Source organism: Anastrepha ludens, chromosome 4, assembly GCF_028408465.1.
Source record: "Anastrepha ludens isolate Willacy chromosome 4, idAnaLude1.1, whole genome shotgun sequence".
In the NCBI taxonomy this organism is placed as follows: domain Eukaryota; kingdom Metazoa; phylum Arthropoda; class Insecta; order Diptera; family Tephritidae; genus Anastrepha; species Anastrepha ludens.
This window is the reverse complement of record NC_071500.1, coordinates 93297055-93321568: the sequence shown is the minus strand read 5'-3', so window position 1 is coordinate 93321568 and position 24514 is coordinate 93297055. Positions and strand designations below refer to the sequence as shown.

The 24514-nt window shown below is 38.3% G+C and overlaps 1 protein-coding gene across 3 annotated transcripts in view; it reads left to right on the top strand.

The window, feature by feature from the left end:
* LOC128860198 (CD151 antigen) overlaps positions 1–24514 on the top strand; it is a 67948-nt gene that overhangs the window by 39107 nt on the left and 4327 nt on the right. For all 3 annotated transcript variants that reach the window (XM_054097516.1, XM_054097515.1, XM_054097517.1), the window contains 2 exons: positions 21799–21885; positions 23873–24064. In XM_054097516.1, coding sequence (XP_053953491.1) covers positions 21808–21885; positions 23873–24064 — 270 coding nt within the window. In that variant the 5' untranslated portion in view covers positions 21799–21807. The remainder of the gene's footprint in view (positions 1–21798; positions 21886–23872; positions 24065–24514) is intronic.

Sequence of the window (24514 nt, the reverse complement as noted above, 5' to 3'; positions counted from 1 at the left end):
CTTTGTTTTACAATTTTCTCATAAGCGGACACCTCCCATAGACGGACTAATTTTTCAGCCCCTATGTGTCCGCTTAAGAGAGTACAAAACTTTTGTAGAGTTTAATAAAGAAATTTCATATAAAAAAGTAAAGTATTCAATACGTACATTTTCTCCAAATATTTTAGTAAGTGCGTTCTTTTCTCTAAAGTACGTTTTAAATTTCCTGGATTTGCTAATTTTTCTTAGTCTTCGTTCGTTTGAACAAATAATAAAAATAAAAAACAATAAATGACTTATATTAAATATACCCTCATTTACTCATCTTTACTTCCCGCTTTTTTGTGGTGACCTCTTTGCATAACATTTTTTGGTTTTAATTCAATAAGGCGTATTGTGAAAAACGATAATGGAGACCAGGTTCAAGTTCATATTTCTAAACGTAGGTATGTATGTGTTGTGTTTATGTACATGTGTATACCAACATTTACTTATATATATTCAAATTCATAAGTGTCCAAACAGCATTGAAGCTGATTTGCATTTAACCATCGCAATGAGTTGAGCAAAGCAGAGAGGGCAAGACGCCATAGGAAAAAAAGTTGATTTTCGCTTTTGCCAGAGCGTGTGCGTAAATGAGAGAGATACTGAGAAATTACACCGATTGGAATGTTAAAAATGTTGCCTCTTGGAATGTTTGTCATCATCAACTTGACGCTAAATTTATGTTCCTTATTATGGCAGCTGAATATGATTGACACTTGGCACTGTGCTAATGGGCTATCGACAAACCCCACCAAAACTGGTATTGTCTTCTTTATCAGAAGGAGGAAGCTTGATGGACTCGTTCTGCCTAAGCTAAAAGGAGTCACAACCCAGCTATCCAAAGAAATCAAATATCTTAGAGTAGTCCTTGATAGTAAACTTCTTTGGAAGTCACACGTTGAAACAAAGATATCCAAAGCACTGACAGCCTTCTGGCAGTGCAAGGGTGTTTTTGGAAAAACGTGGGGTCTTTCTCTTAGCAAGGTCCTATGGATCTACACGGCTATGATAAGACCTATTATCATCTACGCATCAGTGGTCTGAATGAGTAGACTCCCTCTCGTGGGAGTTGGGAGGGCCATAACGGGACTACAACGCACTGTGTCCATCTGTTGCGTCGGAGCTTTTCCGACTACTTCAGACCCGGCATTAGATGCTCTGATTAGTCTACAACCACTTGATGTTTTCATCCAAGGAGAGACCTTGAAGGCCATCTGCAGGCTGAAACACTTTGGGAATTGGTACGGCCCCTGTGCGACATTGGACAACAGAGTAGGTATGGACTTTGATCCAACGATCCTTGCCTTGCCCCTTGACTCCATGCCATCCAGAGTCGAGTTGACAAGAGATAGAGTGTGGTGCTGCCAGAGGCTCAGTTGTGGTCAATCTCTGACAATGAGCCCGGCAAACAGTGTTTTGGCATTTTCACGGATGGCTCCAGGACCGAGCAAGGCTCTGGCTTTGGGGTCTCCGTGGAATACAGCAGGACAAAAGCATCTATGTTTCAAGCGGAGGTATATGCTGTTCAAGAAGCGATGCACTTTGCTGTGCAAAACAGATGGAGAGGCAGATCTATATGTGTCTGCAGCGACAGTCAAGCTGCGCTCAGGGCCTTAGACATCTCCCCAACTACATCAGGGGTAGTCGAGTCCTGTAGTTGGATATAATAGCTTGATTATGACTCCTTAGCTATGATGGACTTTGAGGCGAACTTCCTTTTGCAGCCATCAAAGCCACGCTTAGCAAATGGGTTACTATCATACAACCCACAATTGAGTTAGGCAGGCTAAGAGAGGCTGCAGATGGACTAAACTAATGTTAGCTGTCATGTCCGACCGACTGTCGCAAATCTTCCTGTCATTAAGCAGAAGGGACTGCAGGTTTGAATCGCTCGAATCAGGTTTGAGTTCTTTGGCACTAATGTGTTAAGAAGCGACCACCTTGGCTTCTTCGCACCACAAGATCTACTCAGATTTATTCGGAAATCGGTAAAAGAAAATTAAAAGGGAATCCGAGTGTAGTATAGTAGACTTAATAGTGGCTGAGTGCTGCACTTGCTATTTGGGCCGACGAAAAAAAAAAAACAAAAAAAAAAAAGTAGTAGCTGCGGCGTCTACTACTTCTAGAGGCATTGCAGCCTGTTAATGTACCGCAAATGCAAATCATCTGTGCTTCTTATTAAAGGAGTGGGATTTTATTAAATATCTTTTATTCTAATTTTTTATCGAAATCTTATTTTTTATCTTCATCTTAATTTTTTTCTTCTAAAAAATAAAATAAGTTTAACCCGTAAGCGCAAAATTTTTGTTTTTACTTGTAAAATTTCTTAAGCAAATGTTCACACTATACAACATAATTATGTGTTCAAGTATGCGTGGGTTTTCTTACATTTATTTCTATTTCCCTCTGCCTTTCCACTTGTCTTTTGTGCACACCAAAAAAAAAATGAACTTTCAATTTCGTTTTGCCGGCTTGACGGTCATTCGCATTGTTGAATTTTGGTATGGCGTGAGAGGCGTATTGTAGTCACATAGTAGCGCGCTAATGACACATAAATTATTACGCATGCGTCGAGCGCATTTCAACAAGTTCACTGCCTGCCTCGGCCATGCGAAGTGAGTGAAAAAAGCGAGCGATTTTTTCGATTGAATTTATGAATTACTAAATTCGTAGGCTTAAAGCCGCAGGAGGATGAAGATCATGTAGCAATTTGCTTGACTACAGCACAATTTTGTTACGGTTTTTGGACAAACAATTAAAAGCAACAAATTACATTTTATTTAATTTTTTTTTAGCATTTTCCTTGTCCACCTCTGGCACTGTGCGCGCGCATGTGCGCATGAAGTGCGCCAGACAAATGCGCGTGTATGCGTGTACGTTTGAAAGCCAAAAGAGTAGCAGTAAGCAGCGTAAACAATGCGCATGCGCAACGCCAATTTTCATCGTCTAATCTCGCTGCTGCAGCGTCGTTGCACGTCTCTCATATCAACTTGGCTAACAAACAGAAATAGAGATGTGAATGTGTGCCTGCATAAGCACACGTACATATGTACGTACGTATGTATGTATGTGAGTAGTTAGTAAGCAACAAACATTATAAGTTGTAGACTAACATTTATTTAATGTTCGTAAAGTGGGTCATGGTTAAATGTACTTGTGGAGCATGACTTGGCTGCATAATCGCACGACGCTGGCGATCTTCGTGTGCGAGTTTATTTGTGGGTAAAACAAGCGCGGCATACATATGCGTGTGTATGTATACACGATGTGTGCATGTGTGTAAGTGTGTTATGGCTGGTGTGTGCGTGCTCTGAAGACTGACAGCTGAAAAACAGAAAATGAAAAGCAAAAGTCAAACAATCTGTTTTGAATTTTACAGCAGTGCAGTGTCGGGGAATCCGCGTTGTGGTGTGTAAATTGTGATATATTTTTCAAAAAAATACAAATTAAGGAAACTAAGTCATAGGTATACCATTTACATGCGTAAATTTGAAAAATATATGAGTTATTTTATTAAAATCTAAGCGAGTGAACATGACATCAAATTCTTTATTTCAATTCCGAGTGCAAGTTTGCGCATTGATTCAGCCAAAGATATGGAAAAATGAAAGAAAAAAGTTGTCTTCTTCTTCTTAATTGGCGCTATAACCGCTTACGCGATTTTGGCCGAGTTTAACAAAGCGCGCCAGTCGTTTCTTTCTCGTGCTAACCGGCGCCAGTTGGACACACCAAGTGAAGCCAAGTCCTTCTCCACCTGATCTTTCCAACGCAGAGGAGGCCGCCCTCTTCCTCTGCTACCACCAGCTGGTACCGCATCGAATACTTTCAAAGCCGGAGCGTTTGTATCCATTCGGACGACATGATCCAGCCAACGTAGCCGCTGGATCTTTATTCGCTGCGCTATGTCTATGTCGTCGTAAAGCTCATACAGCTCATCGTTCCATCGTCTGCGATATTCGCTGTTGCCAACGTGCAAAGGTCCAAAAATCTTACGCAGAATCTTTCTCTCGAACACTCCAAGCGTCGCTTCATCGGATGTTGTCATCGTCCAAGCTTCTGCGCCATACGTTAGGACGGGCATGATGAGAGTCTTGTAGAGTGTTAGTTTTGTTCGTCGAGAGAGGACTTTACTGCTCAGTTGCCTACTTAGTCCAAAGTAGCACTTGTTGGCAAGAGAGATTCTACGTTGGATTTCAAGGCTGACATTGTTATCGGTGTTAATGCTGGTTCCTAAATAGACGAAGTCTTTTACAACCTCAAAATTATAACTGTCAACAGTGACGTGGGTGCCGATACGCGAGTGCGCCGACTGTTTGTTTGAAGACAGGAGGTACTTCGTTTTGTCCTCGTTCACCACCAGACCCATTCGCTTTGTATATTTGCTTTTTAGCACTTTTAGTACTAATATTTTACTTATATGTGTATGTTAGCACATCCTGAATAATGGTGAAAAACTTACTTAAAAAGTACGGCATAAAAAATTCGTTCATACAACTGATAAAAAATTTAAGTCGCAACCAAGGCGCAGCGAACAGGCGAATAGTAGCAGCAGCGCAAAAACAAGAAGAACAATGTGTTTTGTTGTTGCTTTTTGGTGCGTGGAATGTCAAAAACCTCTAGGGAAAAAGTGACAGTTTAGAGTAATTAACACAAAATTTGAGAATTTGGAGACCAAACGAATAGCGCAGAAATCTGCTACTTTACTGCCCCCTACCGATTCAATTACAAATTAATTTAGTTCTGGTAAAATTTAATTTGAAAATGCGGCTCATAATCGAAACCTACAACTCTGCAAAAAATTACGCACGCCAACAAATAAATTGTCTCCAGTGAACCACCCACGATACAGTGCTGACCAATTAAGATTGAAGCAGCTCCTTCTGTGCAGAAACAAAAAAATCATTTTTTTATTGTTCATTTCGACAATCATTTATTTCAGTACAAGGGGATTTATTATGAATACTTTGTGAAAAAGATTTGCCATTTGCGTTATGGGTTTTGCTGCCATTTTCCATTGCGTTGGAGGCTGAAGCGCATCGAGAGCTACAAAAAGTTTATGAACATGCTGCTTTCAGTGGAACAACGTGCCGAGATTGGTTCCGTCGCTTCAAAGACGGTGATTTTAATATTGACGACCGTCTGCGTGAAGGAAAGCCAAAAACCTTCGTAGACGCTGAATTGGAGGCATTGCTCCACAAGAAGTGCTTGCTTCAGCATTAGGAGTTACCCTCCAATGCATTTCCAAGCGATTGCACGATTTGGGAATGATTCAGAATCAGGGGACTTGCGTTCCTTATGAGTTAAAAACAAGGGATGTTGAACGTCGTTTTTTCGCCTAAGAACAACTGCTCCAGCGGCAAAAAAGGAAGGGGGTTTTTCATCGCATCTTGACGGGTGATGAAAAATGTAATCATTGCAGCAATTTAAAGAAAAGAAAGTCATGGGGACTGCCCGGTTATGCTTCTACGATGTCGTCTCGGCCGAATATTCACGCTGCGAAGGTTGTGCTATGTATTTGGTGGGACCAAGTTGGTGTTATTTATTATGGACTGTTAAAACCAAGCGAAACCATCACTGGGGATCGGCATCGACTTCAATTGATGCGATTGAGTCGAGCACTGCGCGAGAAGTGGACGCAATACGCGGAGAGGCATGAAAAAGAGATTCTGCAGCATGACAACGCTCGGACTCCTACCCTACCCGCCATATTCTCCAGATATTGCGCCGTCCGATTATCACCTGTTCCGATCGATGGCACATGGTCTAGCTGACCAGCAGTTCAATTCGTATGAAGACTTCAAAAATGGCTTGATCCGTGGACAGGCTCAAAAGATGAACAGTTTTACGGCGACGGTATACAACATCTACCAGAATATGGGAAAAAGTAGTAGGCAGCGATGGGCAATACTTTCAATGATTCACATGTGACCATTTTTTCAGAATAAAGTTGTATTTTCATCAAGAAAACAGCGAGAACTTAGTTGCGCATCAATAAATTGCTCGTCCATTTTCATGAAGAATAATGGCCATTAAAAAATCGTGATTGTGGCTCGATTAAGCTCGCCGTGCACGCTTATGGTTTTCCATCGTCCATTCAACAAGTTTTCATCAACATTTTACACTATTCAATCAGAATTTTTTTGTAAGTTTCGAGTGCGTCGCTTTATAGTCCATCGATTTTGTGTGGCCTTACGTACGTCGAGTACTTGCGATGCCACTGAACAAATATTTTAATTTATTTTCAAAATGATTTTGTGTGCTCGCCTTCATCTCACTTTCATCCGAAAACCTGGGAGTCAGGTCCGAATTGTAGTGTGGCTTTTAAACATCCCGAGAAAGGAAATATGAACTCTAGAAATATGAGCCCATTGGTCGTTGCTGCTCGAGTGGTGTGATTATTCGCGTTACCCAATGCCCATTACTGTTTTCCGTATCAAAATGCCCTAATTCGGTCTTTTTTCATCTGTAGTTATTCTGGTATCTGCCACAATTTAGTTCCTCGATGAGGCAGTACTAAATTTTCGACTTTTTACATTTTCTTATTCTATTTTTATAGTAGTTTTCAAGCCTTGCACAGTGTAGTCGGTCATCAACGTCGTCTGCCCCATCGAAAGGCCGGCACAGGAAACCTGTTGCAGCGACAGGGTATGACTAGGGGAAAAGGAAGATGAGTGGGTTCAAGTGAGTAGGTAAAGATGTAGCTGTGTCGTACCTCGTAGGCTCCCATTAACCTACATGTTGAATATGTCTGCGTCAATTCTGGATAAGTAGGAGTTTAACTTACTACCAATAGAATAATGAGACTAACCTGAATAACGAGATAGCTGAAGCTCTTTGTCTGCGATCTGTGTTCATAAAATTAGTGAGAAACTCTTAGTGAGGATTGTTAATAACTGATCTGTATGCCACTGTAAAGTATATCAGAGATTGTTGTGCTTTCTGATGTGCCTAAGAGGTGGCTCAGCCGCCAGCAAGTGCCTACTGGGTTGGTTCCTTCGGTAATCACTTTTCATGGTGTTACACTGGTTAAGAGGGAGTATAACTACCTCGCGTGTTGATTAGGCGACATCAGGAGGCACCCTGTCGCTGTGCTAAGTGTAGTATTTTGGCATGTCTGGAGCTTCATACACTGTGTATCGCTAGTGACCATAGGGAACCCGCCGATTAACTTCAATGCCGCCAGCAACGTTTCTTTGGGAGGACTGGAGGACCTTGTTGCGGTTCTGGATCTTAGTGGAAATCGCTGATGTAAGCACTGAGAAGCAGAGTAAACTATCCAAAGGCACAGCCAGGAAGATTGAATGGTTTGCAATTGGAATTGGTGTATTATCGACTTCCGCTGAGAGTTTGACCACCTTTGTCCAGTTCGTAAATAAGATCGCGTGGATTTAGTGTGGAAAAGTTCCTAGCAGTGAAGATTGTAAGTGAAAGGCTTGACCGTTTACTTTCCTATCGAATAATCGTCAGCGTATGAGATTAAGAAAACTCCCTCTGGTGGTTGAGGAAGCTTGGAGATATAGAAAGAGGGGGAGGGAAAAATGGGCATTACCTTGCGTTGAACCTTGCTTTATGCTGCTCTGTTTAAAAGTGTGGATCTTGAAATATCATATCGACGAGTGCAGAACTACTTGCTGACTACTCCTTCAATCATTGTGTGAGAGTGAATTTTCCATTGTTAACGAGTGGCGTTGCGTGGCTAACTGTGACGAAATGCATGTACTGGCCCAACACTACTAGGACTCATCTTTCGAAGGGGCGATTTTATTGAAGTCTTCGGTTTATTTGCGTGTTTATGCCGTTATGGATTGCTGTGGTAATGCGCATCTTGCGGAAGTTATGTTGATGCGCAGCTGGTGGTAGTCGCTTCATAAAGAAGTTAACAAATTAACCCTAACAATCTGGCTTAGATGTCAACAACCTAATAATGCTCCTGAACCGGATAGACTGGTTAAAGTAATGTAGTAAATAACCATTAAAAAGGTGGTGGTTAAGGATGTGACAACAAAATGGTGCGGAAGCTCTAGTTGGAATCACCAATTAAACCAAGCATATTTCACTCCGGCCAACGTAGCCGAATGACTTGGTGCGTGACTACCATTCGGGAGTGCGTTCAAGTATGCGTTCAAGAAACAGCAAAATGATAGGAAACGTGTTTTCTAATAGCGGTCAGCAATGACAAATCCCTGAGTGCAGCCTATGATCAAAAAGTACCGGGAATGTTTAATGTAAACGAACCGCGCAAGTGGGAACCGGCCCATATTTTTTTCTTATGTTGGTAGGATTGTAAGACATACATCTGTCACATTTCAGTGCTATCGGATCATTAGTGTCTGCCTGGCGTTTGTTTACATCAGTCAACTGTTTTCAATTTGTCGCATTTTACCATGGATAATTTTGCTGAACAAAGAGTTTGTTTGAAATTTTGTGTTGCGAACGAAATTTCGAGTTCCGATGCACTGAAAATGTTGCAAAAAGCTTTTGGCGAATCTGCTCTATCAAGAACAGGAGCATACGAGTGGTATAAAGTGTTTTAAAGTGGTCCTACAGTAGTAGAAGATCTGCCTCGTTCCGGACGCCCATCGATGTCGAACACCGACGAAAACGTGAAGAAAGTGAAAGAAATCGTGCTTGAAAATCGTCATACCTGCTAAAAAGAGATTTCTAGTGAACTTGGCATTTCATATGGAACGGCACAACACATTGTGGTTGATGTTTTGGGTATGAGAAGCGTTTCGGTCGATAGAGAAGATCAAAGAGATTGCGACGTAGGAGCTGAAGACAATCCCTACGTCGGCTTACCAGGAGTGTATGGAGGACTGGGCTAAACGTAGGCAGCTGTGTGTTGCTTCAGACGGGTCATATTTTGAAGGTGATATAATAAATTTGCGTAAAATTTTACCCAGTTTTGTTTTATTTAAACATTCCCGGTATTTTCTGATCATAGGGTATTTCTGCCATGAAAAAGCTGCTCATAAAAAACCATTTGCTCCTCGGAGTCGACTTAAAACTGTAGATCCTTCCATTTGCGGAACAACATTAAGACGCACGCCACAAATAGGAGCACCAGCTCAACCAAACACCTAACAGAAGTTGCGCGCAAATCATTTATTTTTTTTATATTTCCTTTGGCCATTACTATTACTTGCCCCAGCCGAGCCGGGTTCGTTTTCACATTTTTTTTCAAAAAATGGTTTCGATATATTTCCTTTTTTTTTAACAAAGAATTTAATATTAGGACGAGGCTGAAAATTGCGAAAATTTCCAGTTTCCTCTTTTCCCTGCAACTGCTTGCTTCCCTCTGAAATTACGATGCCAGCTCAATTGCACTTAATTGTGAGCTGCCCTAATGTGTTTATTTTTAGCTTTTTTAGTGCTTTGTATATCATTGACTTAATCATCTATACGAAGATGTTGGGTTGACAACTAAGTAATTGCGGAGTTTTTTAGAAAATCAAAGACAATTGTTTCATGGAACTAAATAACTTTGATCAATGACCTAACCCACGTTCATAAAACTTCTGGTTTTTAATAGCAAATAACTGAATCAGTTACTATTTGACATCATTGAAATTTTTGCCATTCACAGAGTTTGTAAAGATCGAAACAAAAAGTAATCAGATGGTTCAAGGTCAGGACTATATGGTGAATGTGGCAAAACATCCCAACCAAATTCCAATAATTTTTGCCGAGCGGTCGAAGATGTGTGTGGCCTTGCATTGTCATGATGGAATACAATACTTTTTCGATTTGTCACTTCGGGCCGTTTTTTCTCAACTGCACTGTTTAATTTCGTTAGTTGTTCAATGTAGACATCAGAACTGATCGTTTGGTTGGGTGGTAAGAGTTCAAAGTAGACAATTTCTTTGTAATCCCACCAAACTGATAACAAAACCTTCTTTTGATGAATATCAGCTTTTGATGTTTTTTGCGTTGGTTCACCTGGCGTGCTCCACGATCTGGTAAACAACCCATTTTTCATCGCCAGTTATCAGTCGTTGGAACCCATGTATTGAGTTTTTGAACATAGTCAAGTTGTTTTAAGGGATTTTCAATGCATGTATGTGATATATGAGGCTTCTCTCACGTGTTGTACTGGGACGATTCGAATCGATTATTGCTTTGATTAGGGCGTCATCAACTTCAACTGGACGACCAGAACGTTTTTCATTTTTCGAGTGAAAAATCACCAGAACGAAATTTGGCCAATCAATATTGACACTGCCCTTCTTTTAAGGCTTCATCACCATAAACACCACATAACTTTTTATGAGCTTACGATGAGGTTTTTCCTTTGCGGAAATAATAAATGTTCCTTTTGATTTTTCATTTTTCAACGAACGCCAAACGAAAACTACGCAACCGATCAAAAACTTTTTTTTACTGATTGGCAGCTGAATTGCCAACTATTAAATAACAAAATGAGTTTTACATTTGTACTACGTCTGCAAACGTAAAAATTTAAATGAAGTTATCTATGAGTGGAATCCGCGATTACTTAGTTGCCAACCCAATATACTTTTGGCAAACAATTTAAAGCTTTATACAAGACTCTATATGAGGCTTCAGAAAAAAAACGGCAAGAGAATGTAATCTTTTCCAACCAATTACTTAAGAGCCTCCAGCATTTCTAAAGTGAATGCAAATATTTTGTAATTAGTTAATCCCAATCAAAGAAATTAGTTTTCCCATTTATAATTAGTAGGTTTTTAATTTCTGGGTCAAGTGAATGCAGACTGGTGCTAAGCAATGATTGAGAAGGTAGCAGGCATACAGCCATTTTACGTATAATTTATCGCACGAGCGAGGAATTTTCAGAAGTAGGTTCAGAGTGATTGATCGCCAAGAGCGAAGAACTTTGAAAAGTTAGTTTACAAATAGAAAACAAAAATACAAAAATTATATGAATAACTAAGTCTTATATGAGGAACTGTGAAATTTCAAAGAAAACATAAAAAATCTGCGGGTATATAAAAAGTTTGCAAAAAGCTTATAATAAAAATAATGATAGTCACTTTGTGTTTAAAGTTGGCTTAAAAAAATTTTTACTACCAATTTTGGCGTAAACCTTTTGCACCCAGATTTAGCTGTGATTGATACAAAGAAACTAAATATTTAAAACTATAAGACGTCTGCTACGAATAAACATCACTCAGGCCACTTAAAAGTAATAAATTTTCTTTATCATCATATAAAAGTCAAAAGCAATGAAATAACAATTAAATCGTTGTACAATCACTCAACCGTTTGAAGCGATGGAAGAGGTCCAGAGTGAGGCATTTCATTGTGCGGCTGCTATATTTACTTAGTTCAGCAGCAGCAGCGGCAGCGGCAGCAGCAGCAGGGTTGGCATTCGTTGAAGATTTGTTAGTTAAACAAACGAAGCGCAGTCAACCACAAAAGAGGCAACCTGTCGTGGTTTAGCACGATTCCCAGCGTTTTTGTATTGTTTTTGTTTTTTAGCACGCTTTCTATTTCTTTTTAATATTTTTTAATTTAATTTTCAAGCACAACTTAGTGGCATTACTCAGTGTGTACTTAACTTGTTTGCGATTTTTTTTTTCATTATTTCACTACCGCACGACCAACAATAATTCTCATTCATTCAATGAAACTCAAAACACAAAAAAAAAAAAAAATTGAGAAAATAAATTGGCGGCGTACACAAAAATTGATTGAATTGTGTGAAGTACTGGAAATTGTGGTTGATACTTAAATTTTTTCGAGTAACGCTTTTTAAGTACATCACCTGATTTTCAATGCCGCGTAGCGTAGCTACAAAAAAAAACGAGTTATAAATCTTGAAAACAGCAGGTGCTAAAAATTTGTTTAATTGTTTTCCAAATAGACGTTTTTTATATTTATTTTTACAATATATATAATATTTAATATTATAAATAAATTAATATTTTACAATATATATATAATTTTTTGTTTTTTTTTTTTTGCCAACAACACCCCAGCAAATTCCCTTTGTAAATGGAATTTTTTCTATCAGCCAGTAGTTCTTGAACTAACCACAAAATTATCGCAAATTTGTGGTTATTAGCAGCTGGCAATTTATGCGCATTAAAATAAAGCGCAATAATGTATGCAACAACAACCTCCACACCAATAATCAAAATGAGTAACAACAAACACAAATTATCCTAAAAAATCTTGGGAGAAAATCAGAGAACAACGAAAACTAAGGCAACAAGATATTAAAAAAGCCTGAATAGAGCAACAAAAGAAATTAAAGATATATTAAAAGTGGATAAGGACGAGAAATTTGACAAAAAAAAATCGCATCACTGAAGCTACTAGAGCTACAAACTATTCACTATGGATGGCATGCAAAAAAATCGGCAATGTAGTTATGCACCAACCGCCCCTAAGGACAAGGACAAATTCTTGGGCGAACACTCCAAAAGAAAAAGCAAATATACTCGCAGATCATTTTAAAAAAACATTTACAAATCAACATAACAACCAAGACATTGACAATTCTGAATTTCATGCCCACCTCACAAATAACGTAAATGCACCAATTAAGCAAATAACTTCGTAAGAAATACGAATAGCAATTGAGACAAAAATTGACGTAAATAAATCTCCAGTATATGACGGAATCACAGGAGGGATTCTAAAAGAGTTAGCTGACAAAGCCATTATCTACTTAAGAAATATTATGAAGTATTTTCCACTGCCTGGGAAAGTAGCCGAAATTATTGCAATACCCAAACCTAATAAAGTCGCCTCCGAAGCTTCTTCATACAGACCAATTAGCTGATTACCATCATTATCCAAACTTTTTGTTAAGCTTATAAATACTTGACCGCCTTGACCCCATACTACAGGCGCGAAACTTATTTCCTTCACACCAATTCGGATTTCGTAGAAAACATTCAACAATAGAACAGGTACATAGAGTAACAAATAAAAGATTGTCTGAAATTAATAAAAGAAATACATGCGTTGTTGTGTATCTTGATGTAGCGAAAGCTTTCGACAGCGTGTGGCACAAGGGTTTATATTTAAACTTAAACAGTATCTTCCACTTGACTACCATTTGATAATGAAAATCTATTTAGCAAACAGATTGAAATTGAAATTTGAAAAGGTTGAGCCAAGGAGCACCAGGAGATTTGGTGACTCTTAAAACACTCAGGATTTTAGCCTTGTACTTAAAACTCTGGAAAGGGGCTAGATAGTCAAGGAGGGAAGAGAAAAGTATCAGAGAAAGAAATAGGAAAGAATAGAGACAGAGATACAGATAGTTAGTCCTGTGAGAATTTTCCAGATTCTTTGGCAAATCTGTAAATATCCTCCAGTTTTAGAGAAGGAATATTACTCATTCTCACGACATTGGAACCCAAAACTCGTAGCCGTGCTCTAGCAAAGGCAGGACTATCACAGAGAAAGTGCTCAGTGCTATCCGCCTCCTCCAAGCACGACAGGCACATTGGGTCCTCAATGATTCCAATGGTGGTCATATGGTTGTGTCCTCTAATGATACCGACCATCAATCGAACGTCTTTCCTTCCAAGTTTTAGTAGAGAGAGTTTGACAGTTTTCTGTTCGGACTTGTCACAAAACACTTTGCAGTTCTACAGCGCTCTAGACCGGACCATCGCAAACAGATACTTTCATGTGAAATATGGAAACTAATACTCTAATATTCAACTCATGGAAGTCGGTGTACCTCTGGGCAGTGTACTATGGCCTGTACTATAGGTGCTGTACACAGCTGATATTCCCTTGCCTGCAACTTTTGCAGATGACACCGTCCTATTGGCAACTCATAAAACCTTAGAAGCAGCAACAAACAAGTTACAACAGATTTTGAACAAAACACTAACATGGTTTAATGCGTGGGGTATACAAATCCAAAGTGGCAAATGAATTAATGTAGTTTACTCTGACAAGAAAGTAGGACATAAGAATATGACAATAAACAATTCACAAATCCCGATAGACACCAAAGCAAGATACCTTGGAATGACTCTTGACTCCAAACTCCTCTGGAGAGAACATACCAAACTCGGTTTTTTTTTAAGCAAAGTCTGTGTATTATAAAGAAGAAAAAATCCAAAGCAAAAACCGCTTACGTAAACGCTGGCAAATAATAAGGCTGCCACTTGACAAAAGCAAGCTAAACGCTGCTACAAAGGAAATCAAACAAATGCTATTCGACCATAAAAATATGAAACTTAAGAGACGCATCGAAAAACTTGGACCCGGTATAACGACAAACTATTCACTATGGAAAGCTACAAACAAAATCGAAAATAAAATTTTATACAAACCACCTATCAGAAAACTTGATGGCAGCTGGACTAGAACAAATCTTGACAAAGCTGAAGTTCTCGCAAAACACTTCAAAAGTACTTTTACGAACAATACGCCTAATGTAAATCTTTTCCCGACCCACGCAAAAAAAGATCCATGCAAACCAAAAAATGTTACATTAGAAGAAATAAAACAATGGATATGTAAGAGAACTGATCCTAAGAAGTCGCCAGGATACGACCTAATAACTGGAAAAATTATAAGAGAACTCCCAGAGAAGGGGCTTATCTATATAAGGAACTTGTTCAATCAAATCTTGAACTTGAAATATTTACCAAAAGTATGGAAAATTGCTCAAATTATCGCAATACCAAAACCATGCAAAGATCCTACGCAAGTAACTTCGTACAGATCTATAAGCCTCCTACCAGTATTATCAAAAATTTTTGAAAAGTTACTTTTTCACAGAATCGATCCCATTATACAAAAGGACAAAATAATACCTTGCCACCAATTCGGATTCAGGCAAAAACATTCTACCATCCAAAAAGTTCACAGAGTTACAAACGAAATTTTTGAAGACATCGATAAAAAACGAACGTGTGAAGCAGTATATCTCGACGTGGCCAAAGCTTTTGACACAGTTTGGCACGCAGGACTTCTACAAAAACTCTTGACTTATTTACCAACAGACTACTACGAACTAATGAAAAGTTATATAACTGGAAGACAATTTTATGTAAAATTCGAAGATAAGTATTCTGATATACTAACAATGGAAGCAGGTGTACTGCAAGGTAGTGTCCTTGGGCCGCTTCTTTACCTTCTTTACACAGCTGATATCCCTACACCGGCAACTAAGAATTCTCTAATAGCAACATTTGCAGACGACACTGTCTTGTTAGCATCAGACAAAGATCCAAGAACGGCTGCTTATAAACTTCAGGAATTACTTGACAACACCACTCAATGGTTCGAGAAATGGGGAATCAAAATAAACGAAGATAAAACCGCCCACGTCACATACACTAACAAGAGAAAAAAACAATACAATCCAATATTCATAAAGAATAATCAAATCCACCACGACACAAGGGCAAAATACTTGGGTATGATTATAGACAATAAACTTAACTGGAAGTTACACATTGGACAAAAACGACGCGAAATCAAGACTAGGTTTAAACAACTTCATTGGCTTTTGGGAAAGAATTCAACGCTCTCACTAGAAAATAAGATACTAATATACAAAGTAATTATAACACCAATATGGAAATATGGCTCAGAGCTTTGGGGAACTGCGAGCAGAACAAATATAAAAATTATACAACAAACGCAAAATAAGATACTCCGTATAATATCAAAAGCAGAGTGGTATATACTAAATGATAATATCCATCAAGAACTTAAAGTAAAAACAGTCCATGAAGAAATACGCAACAACAGCTTAAGACACACAAACCGACTATTAGAACATTCTAACAGGGAAATTCTGCAACTTCCATTAAAAGAGGAAACCCAGACGAGGAGACTTAAGCGCAAACGACCAACTGTCCTGCAGATGTAAATGGTGTCACAATTTTATGAATATATTTATTCATTAAATAATTAAATTAATTAAATAACGAGTTAATTTTTTCTTAGATAAATGTATATAGTGGTATTGGCTTCTAAATACTGTTGAAACCCAAAAAGAAAGAAAAATTGTAAATATTTTAAGTTGAAATAGAAACAATATAAAGGGTACAAAAAAAAAAAAAAAAAAATAATCCAACAACGATTCCAGTGATCCAACATTCGGATCGAAATTACTGAACTACTGTAAACAATCATCCGAATGAGTCGACAAACCAAAGATTGATGAAAATATTTCAATAATCTGACTCTGCGGAGGCTAGAAAAAGGACTGTTAGACCAATAACTGGTCGTTCTGTTGAGAATATTGCTGCTTTAGCGCAAAGTGTTGCTGAACAACTTGCAACATCGATGCATATCTCGGCGTTCTGAAAAATAGTGAAACCTGAAAGAATCTAAACTTTTACATTTGTTTAAAAAAAAGAGAATCCTTTGAAAGATTTTTTATGTATATAAAAGAAGGCGCAAAATTAATCACCCTATCGGAAGATTTATAATTTTTGCACATGGCGTCTCAAGCCACACATATTTGACACTTGTGAACTAAACAGCCGCAGTATGCAAACAGACAAGGACGAAATAAAATATCTATCTCTCCAAATCTCTTTTTCATTTAGTAAAAAAGTCAATTAAAAACAAAAATAAGATGATTAATTTTGCGCCATCTTGTATGTATTTATGTAAGCAATGAAGTGCATAAAGGTCAAAATAAAGATTTCCATGACTGAAATTTTTTTTTATATAGCAAACAATTTATTCAAAAACAGAATTGAATGATTAATTTTGCGCCACCTTGTATGTACAATATGTAAGCAATGGGGCGCGTAAAGGTCAAAATAAAGATTTCCATGACTCAAAGTTTGTTTTTATATAGTGAAAAATTTATTCAAAAATAAAATCGGATGATTAACTTTGCGCCACCTTGTACATACATGCATACGCATACGCTCCTACATATAGACGCCTGACAATTAGCATAATTGTCCGTCGCCATAATTCAGGTGCGCAAAAAAAGTTTTAGCCACCAATCATCGTATTAAGTTCTCAAAAATATTTATAATTTTTGCTACATATTGGAATGTACAAACACACGTACACACACGTATACACACATACAAACAATATGCTCTTTTATGATTAACGCTTTTCTACTTTTCAAAATTGGTTGGCTGGATGTCATTGTTGAGATGCTGTATTTGCTTGTTTTCGTTGTTATTTTTAGTTGTTTGTTATTTGTTTTTTGTACATTTCGTTTTTTGTTCTTGCTATTTAGTTTCCAATTTTCGCTTGTTGCGCTGTTTTCAACAGTCATTAAGTTATTGCTAATTAAGCGCTTCTTAGTATTTTTGAATGAATCATTTGAGCGCGGCTAAGTTTTTTGTTTTTTTAAGGCGAAATAGTTCTGAGTTATATTCGAACAACAAATTTACGAAATATCAAAACTTCTTGGAGCAGATGTGCATTGTTGCGTTTCTCAGTACTAGAAAATATAACGAAAATGCGTTGTCACCAAATAAATGAGCGGCTTCGGCGGTATACTCCCATAGTCTATATTCTTGTTATATTCTCTATTAGGTATAATCTAATAATCTGGAGTTTTTAATGCTTTTTTAGAATTAAGAAGTTTCTTTGTGTCGAGATCATGCAGCGACAATCAACAACACGCAAAGCAGTAAAGTTTCATTGTAAAATTTCATGTTTCTTATATTCCGCTTTAAACTCCAACGATTTACACATGAAAAGTTATAGGTAGTCAGGCTCTAAGGTTTTGCCTAGCAAGAAATGGTTTTGAAAATTTCAGTTCTTATCTTGAATAAGCAAGAAAGCAATGTTGTGAGCCTGGGTATTCACTTGAACAGGCACTTAACATAGAAAATACTCTCTTCCTCTTGGTTGGCGCGAAAACCGCTTAACACATTAAAGACGGGAGTTGTAGTACTACGATTTATCTCGACTGTCTTATAACTGACAAGAAAACCGAAGGTGGGGCATTGATGGACATTGAAGAGAAACAACCTGGTACATCGAACTGGGCACCACGGACTCCACGATATAAAATTTATCCGCCTGGTCGTCTTTCGCTAAACCAAAAACACAAATTAATTCGGATAGAAAATAAAGGCAAAACGCTATATGCCCAACGAAACTGCATAGTTTGTCAGGCACATAAAAATAGAAAGTTGACTTGCTTCATATGCGAGTTTGCAATGCATCGCTTCACCGTGGCGAGTGTCATCAACAGTGCCACACTCATAAAAAGTACTGGATTCTATTCATAAATATGTATTTTAAAATTGTTTTTGTAATTAGTATTTAGTTCTTATTAAATATTTCTTGTAGTTTTAAGAGTTTAACTAAACTTTTTTAAGCCCACATCTTTTTATGATTACACAAAATATCGTTTGGTCTAGAACGTAAAACGAGGCGGGGCGGTTATTCCCCCTAGGGGCGATTTTGGCCGAGTTTGACAAAGTGCCCCAGTCGTGTCTTTCTCGTGTTAACCAGCGCCGGTTGGACCCACCAAGTGAAGCCAAGTCCTTCTCCAGCTGATCTTTCCAACGCAGAGGCGCGACTTTCCTCTTCCTTTGCTACCACCAGCTGGTACCGTAACGAATACTTTAAAAGCTGGAACTTTTGTGTCCATTCGAATGAGCCGCTGGATCTTTATTTGCTGCACTATGTCGCCGCAAAGTTCAAACAGCCACTGTTCCGTCACATGCAACCTTGCCGTCAACAATGAGCAAAGGCTTAAAAATTGTTCGCAGAATCTTTCTCTCAATCAATCTAAGGGACGCCTCATCAAATGTTGTCATCGTCTAAGCTGCTGTGCCATACGTTAGAACGGGCATGATGAGAGCCTTGTAGAGTGTTAGTTTTGTTTATCGAGAGAGGACTTAACTACTCAATTGTCTACTTAGTTGCCAAGAGTGATTCTACGTTGGATTTTAAGTACTGAAATGAACTGAGCTATAAACTGCATAACTTAGATTTTTTTTTTAAACTCTAAATTCTTAAATTTAAAAGTTTTGATAAAACATACTTTAATTATTTGGTTGGGGAATAAGTTCGTACGCGTTGTTACGGAAAACAGAAAACAATAAATATATCATCAAGTTAATCGGTTCGCCGTTGCTGTATACAACCTCTTCCCACCTCTCGACCAATTTGTTGATGCCATTCCGCCAAAAATCGCCTGGTCTGGTCTGAAAGAAGTTGTTGAGCCTGTTTTTACGGACCTCTTTGCTATCGAAACGCCCTCCATATGGTTTGAGAGAGAGCGGAAAAAATGGTAATCGGTTTTTGCAAGGACCGGGGAATACGGCGGATGCTGAAGGAGTTCCCATGCGAGCTCTTGAAGTGCGGCTTTGACGACTTGTGCAACATGGGACTTGGCGTTGGCGTGAAGGAATATGGTTTGACGATGTCCATCAGGTCTTTTCACTCGAATAGCCTTATTCACACGGTGTGGCTGGGCAATGTAGAGCTCCTTGTTGATCGCGGCATTCTTTTCATGCATTTTGCAGAGCACCACGCCCTCCTAGTTCCACCAAACACATAACATGATCTTCTTTGGATGAAGATCCAACATGACTTTGGACTTTGTCGCACCTCCTGGAGCCACCCACTACTTCATTTACTTCATATTGATGTAGAGGTACCATTTCTCATCTCCCATGATGACTCGGTACAAAAAGCGCTGTTTACGACCGCGTGCTGCTCGATGGCGGGCGAGATGCTGAGAAGCCATTTGAAGTCGAGTTTCTTTGTTTTTTTCGTTGAGCTCGTGAGGCACCCAAACTCCCAATTTTTCGGTTATTCCCATTGAATCAAGGTCATCGTTTTATGATCGTAGCTCATTTTTTCCATCAATTCACGACTGGTTTGGCGACTGTTCTCCTTCAAAAGTGGGTTGCGACATTCTTCATCGAATTCAGAAGACGTTTTGCTGCGGGGCGTGCCACCGACGTCAAAGTCGCCATTTTTGAACTTTGCAAACTATTTTCGAGCTGTGCCTATGACATCTCCTCCATAAACGTTGCAAATGGCCCAGGCTGCTAATTCCCTAACCCAATATATGATTTTTTTCAATTCATTTCAAAGTTTTAGATTTTAATTTATATGCCTTATGTTATTGAATGATCTCTCTCTCTCTCTTAGCTTCACAGTCTGTGGTAGGCCATAGCTTCATTAACAATCCTCCTCCAATGCAGTCTCTCTTTTACCTCATTTTTCCAATTACGAACGTTCATCGCTCTTAAGTCTGCTTCGACGTCATCAAGCCACTTCTTTTTGGTCGGCCTCGATTTCTTCTTCCAATTGGACGCAAAATAAACACCCTTTTTCGGATTCTTTCGTTGGACATTCTTATGATGTGACCAATTCATTCTATCCGCTGCGCTTTAATAAAACGTATTACATTTGAACCACCAATAAAGTTTTCAATTTCGTTGTTGTAACGGATGCGATACGTGCCGTTTTCAAGCCAAGATTTTTCTCATTATGGTTCTTTTAAATCGCAATAGCTGGTTTATATCATTTATTTTCAGTATCCAGATTTCAGCACCATAAGTAAGAACTGGACGCATCAAAGTTTTATACATCTTGATTTTCTGCGGTTGTGATAAAACCTTTGATTCGAACAATTTTGTATTTCCATAGTACGTCTTGAATGAAGTAAATTTGTATAAAAAATATAGAAAAATATTTAATCTACTGTGAATAGTGCAAAATTAATCACTGCATGCAGACTTCTGCCGCTGGGTGTACGCTTTCGTATGTATCCAAATATAAATCAAAAATTCCATGCATACTCTTAATGAAAAAACTAAATAACTCAGTTGGCTATTAAAAAGAACAACAACTCAGTGCGCCATTAAAAGTAATTTGAGCCAATTCTCACATCAATTTTAAAGCCATAAAAGGCACCTTTAAGCTGACGGAGCTTTCTGCTTGTGGACGACTTATTGTTACGCGTACAATTCCTACCGAGATGACTCATAAGTCGTTCTTAACTGTTTGCGGCTACATAGCAACACACATATTTACATATCCAGCGGCATCTGCACAGTCATTGAACTCAACACCGCACTGTGACTTGAGTGGATATCGCTGATATGGGGAATTGCCCAACTAATGTTTGAAAATTAACAAATCAAGAAGTACTGCGCGGTATGTGCTGGTGGGTGCTTTAAATCCGGAAACTCGCCTGGGTATCACCTGACACTCAAAACAACTCAAGTATTCACTGTAAGTTTCCGAAATCCGTTTACTTATAAGCCATATATAAATACTTATATGGCTACGATATACCAGCTTGATGACAGGTATAGTTTCCAGTATTGACGGATATTGGTAATTTATACAAAACTTTATAATACTTCCCATTAATCGAGTGTATACGGCAAAACAAAAAAAAAATTATTCCATTTTGTTCACTTTATAGTATATTTCATTGTTCTTTTCATTCTTCGACACTTGAGAGCCCCAAAGCGCCCATAGCGGCGAACGCAATTAATTTAATGTTCAATCAATTGTGACAAATCCAGCGTGACTGAAGTGACAGGTTAAATGAGCAAAAAATAAATTTAAATTTATAATAACAGTACTCGTCTTGTGAAGCAAAAGGCTCAACATCTGGCTAACTAAAATATGCAAGACCCCAACTACAGTTAACGCCAAAGTGAGCCTTCATCTTTTCATCACTCCATTGTGCGAATTCTTCAAATTTATTTGGCATTGGCTTTTTAACGGCCGCAAATTAGTTATGCGCAGCGTCAATTGATTATTAATTAATTTTGTAGCCAATAATATTTATTAAATTATATTTTTTTAATTTTTAATAACACCTTCCTCTTATTTTCTCTTTTGCAGGACGACGACATGGGTTTCAGTTCGCGCATGGATTGCTGCGGGCAATTCGTCAAGTACAGCCTTTTCATCTCGAATTTAGTAATATTTGTAAGTGAAAATTTAAAAAGAAAAAAATCATTTATCATACTTTATTTATCGTACTTGCGTGAAGTCGCTTTGTAAAAACTTAATGCAAGATCTTGCTGCTTGACGTCGCATTTGTGACCTTAATTTGAAAACATTTTTGCGTTGGATTTCTTGTATCGGATTTTTACCTGCATGAGAACTATCGATATCGATAACTATGGTTTGATAGCTGAGAATGGCAAGATGTGTTCACATTTCTGTTCCGTAAGGTTTGGCATGACTACCATTCGGAATTCAGAGAGAACGTAGGTTCGAATCTCAGTGAAAGATCAAAATGAAGAAAAACATTTTTCTAATAACGGTCGCCCTTCGGCAGGCAATGGCAAACCTCGGAGTGTATTTCTGTCATGAAAAAGCTCCTCATAAAAAATATCTGCCGTTCAGAGTCGGCTTGAAACTGTAGGCCCATCCAAGACGCACGCCACAAATAGGAGGAGGCGCTCGGCCAAACTCCCAAAAAGGGTGTACGCGCCAATTATACTCGTATACATATACAATGTATATAATGTTTAGTAAGCCATCATGTATGGTTTTACGCCAGAACAACGCTTCCAAATTGTGGAAACTTAGTACCGCAGGTACCGAAACCAGAGGAGCCGGATCAGAATATTATCTATTCATTAACAGATAATAGTTAGTTTTGAAATCATAATCTCAGATCGCGATGAATGGGAATTGGGAGGACATTGTGGCGATCTCAGAAGTCTCGAATGGTTCACAGACGGTTCAAAAATAAATATTGGAGTCGGTGCGGAAAAATCTTCGAATCAATGGGCAAATAAGTTAGCGCCTTTAGGCTGAAATTTAAGCAATTTCAATCAGGGCGAGTATTAAATCATATAAGGGGCAACAAGGGTGCACGCGTTAAAAGCACTAGCTTTATATTCTGTGGAATCGAAACTAGTGTGCGACCTAAATAAACTTGGTGCAACAACTTTGCTGGATTCCGGGTCACTCTAGAATGAAAGGTAATGAAATTGCTGATGAGCTCCGTGGTATCAACTGGGCAGAAGCTAAATGAAGGGTAAGCGATCTTGGACAGCAAACTACCATAGAAGCACAATATATTGGAAAGGAAGAAAAAGGCCAGTCGCACTATATACATGTAAAGGAATGCTGGGAGTTATATGGGGTCTATCTTCTTCAATAATGTATTGGTGCCACTCAGCTGTAGGAAAGCCAATATTACTCTATGATGCTCTAGTGTGGTGGATTGCATTGAGAAAAACGACACACAAAACACTTATGGAAAGTATTCAACATCTTGGTGCACTCTGCACGCCAGGGGCAATTAAAACTACTTTACGGTAGCACTTGAAAGAATACTCAACTTACCACCGATTGACATAGCGGCAGAAGGTCTAGTAGCTAGATCTGCCGCACGACTCAACGCAATGGGGAAATTTACCTGTAAAATATTCGGGATAGGGACTTATTGCGCAGAGCTGGACATCAGGCGGCCAATTAAGCTCCCTGGCTGGCACATTGGGGATAAGACAGAGTGTATACTCTGGACTCTGGAGGATGAAGAAACCACAGAGCATAACTTGTGTAACTGTATTGCCTTGACAAAGCAATGACTGCAAATCTTTTATCGAGTTCAAATGAAACCGAATGAAATCAAGAATGCTCCTGTTACAGATACTCTGAAAGTTGTCCGCAAGGTGGAAAATTTACTGAAAGATTGGCTTTCAACAAATACCCAGTCACCCATTGGGCACACTACAGATACTAAAGAAATTAAAAAAGGAACAATCCAACAATATATATGTTTGGTGTTAATATTTTAAGTTCTCGAGCTCTTAAAAAACACCCACTAAAAAAAAAATAAATAAATTAAATACATAGAACTCAATAATATCATCATCATTAATGAAATGAAAATTTTATTTATCAAAACCATTCTTTTCGGCTTAATTTAAAATTGGTCTCACTCTTTGATTTTCAGATCGGTGGCGCAACTGTCTTCACGCTTACACTCTGGACCCTGGTCGATCGCAGTTTCATGAACGAGTTGTTGGGCACGAATCTATTTTCGGGTGCTGTTTACGTATTATTAGTCACTTCGGTAGCGATTTGTTTACTCTCGTTTTTGGGTTGTGTGGGAGCGGGTAAAGAGGTCAAATGTTTGCTGTTAACGGTGAGTTGAAATTAAGTTAATAAAATCAAGGTGCAATAGAATGGAATGGAATGAATACCCGAATACTCAAATCAAATGAGATGGACTGATATGAACTAAATTGAAGCGAAACAAAATGAATTAAAACTAAGTGCAGTAAATCGTAATTTACTTAAGTGTTAGCACTGAAGACATAAAGACAAGAAAGTGCAAGTAGCAAAATAATATTTTATATTGAGGGGAAGTTGCAAGTGTTTACTGGATACATTTTTAGTTGTAAGAATTTATAATTAATACGAATTAAAATTTGCGAATTGAGTCAAAGGTTATTATAATGGAAAATGCAAGTAAATATATTTTAGATAAAATTTATTAAGTTTTTTACTGGTTTTTGCGTTCATGTACTTCTTTTTCGACATTTTTCTCCTGAGAACGAGTTCTCGAAAATTAAGTTAGTGGACAAATTTTAGA